This window comes from Carassius carassius, chromosome 12 (assembly GCF_963082965.1).
Source record: "Carassius carassius chromosome 12, fCarCar2.1, whole genome shotgun sequence".
NCBI classification, from domain to species: domain Eukaryota; kingdom Metazoa; phylum Chordata; class Actinopteri; order Cypriniformes; family Cyprinidae; genus Carassius; species Carassius carassius.
Genome location: NC_081766.1, coordinates 14,475,758 through 14,486,156, shown reverse-complemented (window position 1 = coordinate 14,486,156; position 10,399 = coordinate 14,475,758). Strand labels below are relative to the sequence as shown.

The following is a 10,399-nucleotide window of genomic DNA, read 5'->3' as shown; positions in this document are numbered from 1 at the left end:
ATTATGACTTTTTTTATCAGCGTAGAATCCTACTCTGACTAAGGTCTGTCAAGAGCCATTGACCAGACTGTATGTCCATCCCTTACAGCCACATTAGCGTAAAATGAAATATGGCATCTACCCTCACAAAGGTCTGCTCTTTTGCGGCTTCTCGTCTGTATTGAAACATCAGCAGATGCCAGAAGGGCAAACTAGATTGGCCGTCTGGGCATGTGCCTGGCGCTCGCTGCAGGTAGTTGTTCAGGGGCGAGGTACAGTCGGAGAGGGCCAGATGGGCAGTGCCCACCAGGCAAACAGACGAGCAGTAGAGCGGGAAGAGGGGGGCGAGAATGGGCAATACTGCAGACCTGGTGTCAGTTGAAGGGCTTTCTTCGTCAACCGCTGGGGTCCATCTGAAAAACCTGCTGATGTCAGTAAGACCCATTCAGGTAGGACCCATCCCACTGCCCTCCCAACTCCACCACTCACGGTCATGCCCATCTACTCACCCTGGAAAGCTGATACGATCAGTGGAATTTACTGTGAAACAGCTTAACCCCTTTGTGATGGTTAATGACACACTGTCCTGGTGCAGACGTTTGAAATAAAACGATCTTAAATGAGAAGGCAGTTTCATAAGTCCGGCACTGCGTTCTTCCGCATTTGGTGTTTGTCTCCTTGGAAACATCTTCAGTATCTCATTGTTTGAAGTATCTTTGTAAAATGGTGCCGATGATGTCTTCAAAAGTTCAGTATGGCGGCTGAATATAAATGCTTTTTCGACTCTACCTTAGTTTATGTAACTTGGTAAAACTACAAGATCAGTTCATTAACATTAGGCATTTTTGACAGAACTGAAAAGGATGCTGTGAGGGATAAAAGTAGAGTGTGTTCCATGCATTTGTACAGTAGTTTAATAACATAATAGGGTTCTAGTAAGATGAAAGGAAAGAAGTTTCTAATGCTTAATGTCGAAGCCGAATTTGCAGCAGCCATAGTGTCACAATCCTTCAGAAATCATTCTAATATGCTTTAATTTGCATTATTACCTATTGAATTAATAATCATTAACTAGAATGCTAAATTAAACACTGCAACTCAAAAACAATAAGAAAGACGGGTAAAGAAAGAAAGGTAGGCTACTTCGAAGAGGTGAGAAATGTGTTGATTACTATGAACTAGAGAAAAACCATGACAGAAACACTATCAGAAACAACAAACCATTTTTAGAAAGGAAGTTAATCACATTTGACCTAACACTAAGTGGCATCTTCTCTTCTAGTTTTCATTACTGATGTCTACTTTTGTATCTGTTTTGAGAGCATGCCACAGAGTGCATTTTTGGCATTGATATGTAATTACTTGTAATGCACAAGCCTCTCAGATGGCTGAGCAGGAAATAGGAAGCTCTGATGATGAAGTATTCCCCCATAGTTCCCCGTGCTGACTGCAGCCATCACCTGCTGTTGCCTGGTCTGTTGATGTGCCTGTCTGCACAGTATGACTCTATCCCTGGTGTGCGTGGATCTAAAGGCTTGATGGGGTTGAGAGGCATTCGGCTGTCATGTCGTGCATTACTGCACAGAGAGTGAGAGGTGATTGTTCTCTCGCTGACACAGAGGCATCATAGCATTGCCTTGAGCAACGCTTACATGGCAGTCATCTGAATCACAGCTTTTTATGTGTTTTGCTCAGTGTAGGTGAGTGGGTGTTTTCTTTCTTCAAATTAAACAGTTAAGCCCCTTTCCCTCACAATGCATTATATTTGGTTAGCTGATATACTAATTGGCAAATGTTCATTTTAAATAAATAAATAAAAATATTACACAATGAGTATGGAATTAGTTTTGAATAAACTTAGAAATTATATTATCACTTACCATCATTGTCATATTATTGCATAAAATTTGTATCCTATTCTTACTGGGATTTGTGTTCATGAAGCTCTTTTTCTCTTGTCTCATTATTTTGTGAGTAATATAGTCATGGTGAGATATGAAGGCATATCTTTTAAATCTGAATATGCACTTCCCAAGGCTGCATAATGTTATAAGTTTATAAAAGTCCACTAGAGGGCAGCCTTTGTCGACTTGTTGAGCTCTAGTAGGTAAGGCTGAGTACAGAAAGGTCGAGGGACATTTATTGTCTACTGTACATACACAAAAGTGAAACAGATGGCAACTTTTTTTGCCTTTTTAAAAAATGTACAGCTAAATATACACTACTGTTCAGAGGTTTTGTGTCAAGATCCTTTTGAAAAACGTATTTGATCAAAAATACTGTAAAAGCAGTAATATTGTGAAATATTACAGCTTAAAATAACTTCTATATTAATACATTTTATTATATTTTAACAATATTAATTAAAAATAATAGGCAAATACTGAGTTTTCAGCAGCCATTATTACAGTCTTCAGTGTTTCATGATCCTTCAAAAATCATTTTAATATGCTGATTTGTTGCTCAAGGATAATTTCTTTATATTATCTGTGTTGAAGACAGTTGTGCTTAATGTTTTTATGGAAACCGTGTTCAGTGTTTTTTTTTCAAGATATTTGTTTTTATTTATTCTAGAAATAATTTGTACTGTCACTTTTGATCATTTTAATGCATCCTTGCTGAATAAAATGTATATTTCTTAATGACCCTAAACTTTTGAACAGCAGTGTCGCTTTGCATTCTTTCTCTATGTTTTGGGTTTTGGAGTAGCCTGTGCTTTTAGCATTTACTTGGTTGAATTCACTATAGATGTGATCAGTGAAACAATCAGTGTGTGATACATTTAGCAACATCTGTGGTGTCAGGATGGGATCTATATAAAAGTCATTTCCAAGTTTTTGCTAAACGTTAGGATCTATACCACCCACAACGTCATGCAGTGACCAACAGCTACAGGGAATGTTAAAGTGAGCGTCTATTACATGCAACATTGCTTCTCAGTAGCCTCTAATGAGCTGGTGGTTTTATGATGTCACAGGCATTACAAAAACACCACTGACCCTGACAGGCAGCAGGCCCACTGTCACCCTATAAAATGCTACTGGAACGTGATAATGGGCGCTAGCCCGACATCATTACTTTTTAAATAGTGTCCCTCAGGGGTCATACCTTTGATCTGACCTTTATAACCTTTTTTTGACACAGGTGGCTGTCAGGGGAATCCAGTGCAGCGCTTTCATGTAAGTAGACACCAATGTTTTCCAGCATGTTTCTGTTTCATTCATATTTGTTTATGTGTTATTGGTACCATATACCACGATGCTCAAGACCTCTTTTTTTCCCTTTTTGTCTCAGCTATTATAGTTCCTTCAGTTCCGAGTCTGTTAAATCTCAAACCATGTCAACTTCATAGTAAGGCTGAACCACTAAATCTCTCAGAGATCAAGCCCTGTCCAACAACATGCTGAGTAGAAAAGTTTCAGTGTTCTCACAGGTTTGGCAACATTTTTGTTATGATGCAATATTAGCTTTTCAGCTCTTTACATTTTACTTCTTGGTTTCCATTAAATACCTACACTACTTGCATGGTCCTACGTGGCTTTTCATGTTAGTTCCCGAGAAACCCTTTAATGTGTTTGTTCTTTGATGAGTTTATACTTTATTTTGAGTCACTTTTATACAGTTTATACAGTCAAAAAGTACTATGGAAGTCAGTGGTGACCAGCTGTTCAGTTACCCATATTCTTCAAAATACCTTTTGTGTTTGTTTTTGTGTTTGGCTGAAGAAAGAAATTCATAGAGGCTTGGGTGAGTTAATGATGACAGAATAGTTGGGTCAACGATCCCTTTAAGCAATGTTTTCTATTCCCCCAACATTATTAAGTAAAGCACTGCATTTGACAGTAGCACTCATGTACTTATTTTTAATATTATACATTTTCTCTAATCTTTCTGACAAAAACCTGCCTAGGCCACATGGTTTTACTCAAGCAGTTGTCCAGCACCATCTAGTGGCCAATTTGCTTGATCTTTTTCAGTTAATTAATAAATTGGGCTTTATTTATCTATTTATTATACAGAATTTTAAAAGGTGAAATTAAAGTTCAAATTTAAGCAGGCTGTTAATATTTAGTTTTGATTTTTAATAGTCAATAGTCATTCATGAGCTTTGTGTTCTGTGTATTCATTTAAAATCAGATTTCATCTTTAATTGTGCTTTGAAAAAACTGTCAATTCATGTTTAATCATATTCTTTAGATCATTTAAAAATTCACAGTTTTTAACAAACTTAAACAGTTATGTTTTTAACCACTGATGGGAGATGTTGATTTAACCCCCCCCCCCCCCCCCCCCCCACCTCCAAAAAAAAGAGAAAAGACGAATACCTTCCATCTCAAATCACACAGACCACTGAAAGAACATGTGGTTCACTGCTTCTTAGATACAACAAGACTGCCTCGTCTATTGTGTGCCGTCTTTTGCTTGCAACAGACGTTTCGTTCTGAAATATTTTCCAAGACGCTAAAATCTTTTGTTCGGGAATGTCAACATTTGCAGAGAGTGGCCCTGCTCTAATCCGGCAGACTGTGGAATAGAGAGAGGATTAGGGGCTAGTTTGTTTTCCTGGTCCCCTGGAATGTTTCTTTAGCAGTGCTTTTGTACCTGGGCCGGGCCCAAGGTCATCCCTCTGTCTCCGCGCAGCTCCTTTTGTGTTTCCAGCAAGTCTCAACCACACAGAGTCAACACCGCTCCCTCCTCAAAAGCAGAATCTGAGAGGAATTTCAATCCTTGTCGCAACACTCTCTAAATGTTACTTACTTTTCTCATTAAGCAATTTGAGTATCATCTACATCATGCCTTGCATGTTATCAGTACTTTACCAATACTTGCAGTTAAAGCTCTGGTCTTTCTTTCTACATGAAGACCTTTTTGTGGCTGTTTTCTACATTAAACAAATTTCTTCCAAGACTGTTCAGATCTTTCAGGAATGGGTTTTGCTCATGTTGAGCTTTTGGAGCTTGATTTGACTACAGAGAGACTATAAAATTATTTATTGATTTTTTTGTGAGGCATATATTTGGTGCTCCCCTAACATCTGTTAGGCCAACTGCCATGGGAATACACTAACAATCATGTCAAAGGTTATATAGAGAAGAACGTTTTAATTAACTTCTTTTATTCTTGTAATACACAGGGTTATTTTAGCTGCCTGCATTAGCAAGCTGCTTTTCATATAGTGGTTGAGTCAATGTAAAAATCTAATTTAGCTACGTTATAATTCATGTTGAAGGGATGTTGAGTTGGAATATTAAAAAGATTTAAATACAAAACATTTTAAACTCAAGGATAATATTTCTCTGTTTCTGTATGAGTTTAGAAAAAAAAAGATCTTTGGTTATAAAGAAACCTGACAGAGCCATAAAGACCCAGTAGATGGCGCACTACATCAGCTGTGAGATACTCTTACTGTGGACATCAAAAGCATCATCATCACCATCATCATCATCAAGCTTAATAAACAGATTTTATTGTGATATGAGATTTCTGTTCTCGTGTACTAAAGTAATGGTTCCCAGAACGGTGTCTACACTAATGCAAACGCTTTAAATTTGGTGATCAGGGTTTTTTTACTTTATGAATAGATATTTAGCATAATAATTAATCAGTTTCGTCGAAAGTCTTAGTGAAACATCTTACTCTAACATCTTACTAAAATATTTCCAAGGTCGAGTCCAAATGCTCATTCTAACAAATAGCCTATTTATGAAATTAGTCACGGCTACTGCACCGTTTGTGTTTAGTTTTCAATTATATATATTGCTGTTCTAAAAACTATTTCTGCTGTTGCAAAACAAATTGAATTGCCTTTTCACTTTTTGAAACTTCTTTGAAACTAAATGTACATTTAAACAGAAAGTGTTAGTGTAGTGAATATACACAAACGCTGGAGCAGTGGTCAAAACAATGACATCATTGACACACTCAACATAATGACATGAACAGTTCGTTGATACATCGCAACTGTTTCAATAAATGTAACACTTTATCGTACTTCGTTAGCACTTGCGAAATAAGATTCTGGAAATACTTTTAGATCAGTCAAAAAAATCTAATATACAAATCTGTGTATAAAAATATATATTTTGAGCGCCATCCTATGCGTATCCAATAAAATAGATCAGTCGGTTGCACACTGTACAGCCCTGTAAATTCATTGCTTTCTCTTATTTTGTATAATCTCTTGTAGGTTTCACAAAAAATGCGAAAAAAATGGTCATATCATACTTAAATCGGTACGTTTCCAGAGACAGATGATCCAATACAAATAAATTACTCAATGAACACTTTAAGGCTTTTCTTACAGAAATAGGCTACATTTGAGTCTGATGCACACAATGATACTGTTGCAGTCTCAACTTAAGTGTGAAATCCCGAGTGGATGGAAAGAGTCTCTGTCCAGCAGCCACGAGCCGATGTGAAACAGCATCTCTGAGTACCAGTGGATGCCGTCCTCCTGAAAAGTGACGTTTGAATCACGAGCCGGAAAAAGCCACGTCGCCAGCTTGTGACTTAACCTGACCGGTGCAAAAGCCCAGTGTGCCCATTTGTGACTCTCAATAACCGCGTAACACGAAGCCAGCACCTGATCCACTATTATAGTTCCGTGAGCGGTGACTGGCGCGTAAGAGCCCTTGTGCTCTTCAGTGTAACTCCTCTTCACTGTAACGCTCTTGAGGGTCTTGCTTGTACCTTCCGACACTAAAACCTTATCTCCAGGCTTCACGTCGCTGGCAAATGTCACTGTCATACCTGAACTAGCTGACGCGTTTCCAATGAAGACTAGGTGCGCGGCTGTGAGGGTGAGCTTTGTAAAAGGCTCTGACGTTTCGATGACGATGAATTGTCTTCTCGTTGTCAGATCGTGGTCCATGAACATGATGAAGTCGCTTAATATGACATTTCCCTCCTCGTCAGCCGCTAAAACCCGGTCGCCCACTTTAAGGTCTTTGATGTTTTTCCTCCTCCCGTCTGCGAGTGTCGCCGTGCCAGATCCAGGAAAGCATCCCCCTGATTTAGCAGCGACTGAATTTTCTGAGATAAAGGCAAAGGTGGACAACTTAGACGGATAGCCTATTTATAAAGCACTCTGCAAAAATCTATGCATTGACATGATATGGTGCTGACATGCATAAAAAATGATCCAAACTCGGAGACTGTCAAGAAGCAAGTGCTGAAACGCTCATCTGGCCATTCTGGCTCTTTAATTAGCACAAACCGATCAGATATTGTCATTTAAATTAATACTATACTTTGCTTTCCCTGATCTCTTTAGTTTTGCATAACAGTTTGCACAGGTGCAGAGATTCAAATGTGCCAATTGGCCTACATAATTTCCAGCATTTAACTTCTTGTAATTGTTTGTCATAAGATTTCAGTTACTTTAATACTAGCTGCTTAAAAATCTTACATTCATTCATCAAGTTATTTACCCTTTTTTACCCTTCATATTCACAAATTATTCCCTTGATATCATAAGCTCCTAAAATAATTTTAAAGACTGTTAAAACTAGGCTATTAAGGTTTCGAGGCACCTGAGATATTAATTTTCTTGATAGGACGTGTGAGGTGACAAAGGGTGCCAAGAAGTTCTCCAGTTGCTTCACAATGTAAGCTATTTGCTGATTTACTTGGATATGTTTCTCAAATAATGCACATGGACAGAAATTGAATCAAATATCTAATATATACATCTATGTTATATCATAAGCTGCCAGGTGAATATATAGCTATCAGTTATAGTGATTTATTGCGCTCACCTGCTTTGACAGAGCAGTGTATGTGGGCTTTGGATTCGTAATAGACCCAGTCGAATCCTGCCTCCACTGCAAGCCTAGATAGCATCCCATACTTGCTTTTATCTCTGTCCGAGGTAGTTATGTCCACCGCCCGTCCCTCGTAGTGCAAAGATTCTTCGAAATGGTGACCATCCTCATCCCAGCCCTCAGTGACGCGCAGTTTGACACCCGGCCACTGGTTCATGACGGATATCGCCAACGAATTTAACTTATCCTTACACCGCTGAATGAGAGAAAGAGACAGCTTGTCAGTATTTACAACACATACCTTACTTTTAAAAATGTGGAACATTCACTGAATGTTCAAAAATGCGCAGCAGGTCTGACGGTCCTCCAAGTAATTTCTGAAACTTATCCAATAAACGTTTGAGTGTCTGCATTTCGCATCGGCAAACGACCGTTGAAGTTACGTTTATATTCTTTGGTTTTTTTTGCTTGCATAATGCAGAGCTCCTAAATTACTATAGATGTCATCATTTCTTCGGAATGATCATTATTGCAAAATAACCTTACGGAGTAACAGCTAGTCTCTACATATACATCACTAAGCACATTGTCAGTTTGTGCGTAAAAGATGTGTGCGCTGGGTCAAGAGCGCAGACTCCAGACCGACCGATCGATAAATGAGAGGAGTAAATAGAGCTGAAAATTCAAGTTCTTTCTTTAAGCCTGTGCGGCAGCAATCAATTACAGGGTCGTTGCCAACAACGAATCGCTTAACTGATTATGTTGCTTTTATTAAATCACAGGCACTGTGGTTCTGCGGCATTGTGAACTAATATTTTTTGTACAAGCACAAGTTGCTTCATTTGATCCTGGAGATTGCGAGGGAAACGTGACTCATATTACAATGTTGTGTAATTTGGCTTCAAATAATTCTCCTAAAGCACTGTCATTAGCGAAAACAGTTGAGCAGCTTGCAACAAAGCACGGTCACCACGGGAGCCGGTAATATCCAGTACTTGAAGCGCGACATCAGCGACAAAGATCACTTGTGACCCACATTTTCTGTTAAGTACACAATAAAAGCAGGTCATGAGGTCTATTTATATAAAGAAACGCAGATGTGATATTAAGGGAACGCATTAATTGATCGGGCACACCAGAAAAAATATATATTAGTACTATATGCAATGCTTACGATGTGTGGAGGCGGGGTGTTTCGTGAATTTAATTATGTTATTAACTCCCAAAGGTCTGTTTGGAGAACAGAAGAAACTTATGCTCACCACATGCTTTCAACCATTAACACTAAATTAGTCAACGGTGCCAATTTTGCACTAAAGACAAAAATATAAATCCGATTGAGCACTGAATGGTCATTTTGATTTAAATTAATCGAAATAGCCTATTATGAATATTTAACAGTCAAAATGCAAAATTATAGCGCGCATGTTCCACGTAAAGTCTGCAAAGTATTCAAATGTTCACATTATAAAATCTTAGGCATGCCAGATTTCCATCAGTTAAAGTTTTAGTTCTACCGCGCGCTGTCAGTGTCTCCAGAGTGCCTGGAAACCTAAATAAATGTTCTGTTACAAGTTTTTAAATTCTGATGCAATATGAGATTCTATAAGTGTTACACCAAGAACTTTTCTATTTTAGTTATGTAAAAAAAAAAAAAATCTATGTTCTGTGCTAGCGCGTTAAAGAACCCAGAAAGCAATATACTAATCTAAAGAATCTATAATGCAACATCACAATTTTTTTATCTTACCAAAAACCATAGGAAACTTAGTAGCCGTTCACAGCAAAAATGGGCATCCATTATTTAAAAGAGCGTAAATCTGGCCAATTACGCACGCATGGGTCCATACCTTGGTCATCAGCCTGTCAGCGTTTGTGTTTTCCTCGTCTTTAAAGATGATATCGGGATTATAATTCGGAATCAGCTCTTTAAATCTCTCCGAATTCCTTGTGATTTTGCCTTCGTATTTGCCACTGGCCCCAAGCGTTTTCTCGGCAACGTTAGGAATATATTGCTTGTAAGCCAACGGGGTTAATTTCTTTGGGTGTCTTCGTTTTCCATAACCTCTACCAGGACCACAGGCTAATCCACAAGACGTCAGAAGGAGGCTAATAAAAAACAGAAAAACAATTTGCTTCAGATACAGCCTTACGTCCATGACGTTAAATGAACTCTTCGGATCTTTAAAATTTAGTCTCTCATAGGGTCTTCTCGTGCGTAACGGATGGATGCTACCCAACGACCACTACCGAAGCAGGTGCAATAACGACCGCTCTCGATAGCCACTGACTGAGCACATTGGAGGTTGGCTGTCACAGCTAAGTGGGAGACGAAAGAGCGACTTAGTTTGACGGGAGGTAGGGTCAGACGCTTATGAGTAGAGGCAGTCTACCCATATGAATTACAGAGCAAATCTATGGCAGGGGGAGGGAGTCTATTGACTCAATGGAGTGCAGTACAACTATTATACCATCCAAGCAAAGACGGTCTACATAACTAATTTCTGCAGATATGACCCAAACGTATTCTCATGTTGCCATGATAAACTCGAGTTAACCGGGTTTCATGTGAATGAAAATATCCAAAAAGTACGATTTTTATAAGCAGTATCAAATGAGCATAAATAATAAATGGTTATGATTTTTTAAAATAAACT

General features: G+C 38.5%; 1 protein-coding gene across 2 annotated transcripts; it reads right to left on the bottom strand.

Annotated features, from left to right (window-relative positions):
• Window positions 1-5,819: 5,819 nt before the first annotated feature.
• LOC132154206 (tiggy-winkle hedgehog protein-like) lies at window positions 5,820-10,123 on the bottom strand. 2 transcript variants are annotated; one of them, XM_059562790.1, is made up of 3 exons: window positions 9,593-10,123; window positions 7,737-7,998; window positions 5,820-7,011 (listed from the first exon to the last, which is right to left on the bottom strand). In XM_059562790.1, exons 1-3 carry the CDS (start codon window positions 9,899-9,901, stop codon window positions 6,332-6,334), a joined length of 1,251 nt encoding a protein of 416 aa, XP_059418773.1. In that variant the 5' UTR covers window positions 9,902-10,123; the 3' UTR covers window positions 5,820-6,331. The 2 variants fall into 2 exon arrangements, with proteins under 2 accessions (XP_059418773.1, XP_059418774.1); XM_059562791.1 differs by having other exon boundaries at window positions 9,896-10,122.
• Window positions 10,124-10,399: the final 276 nt, after the last annotated feature.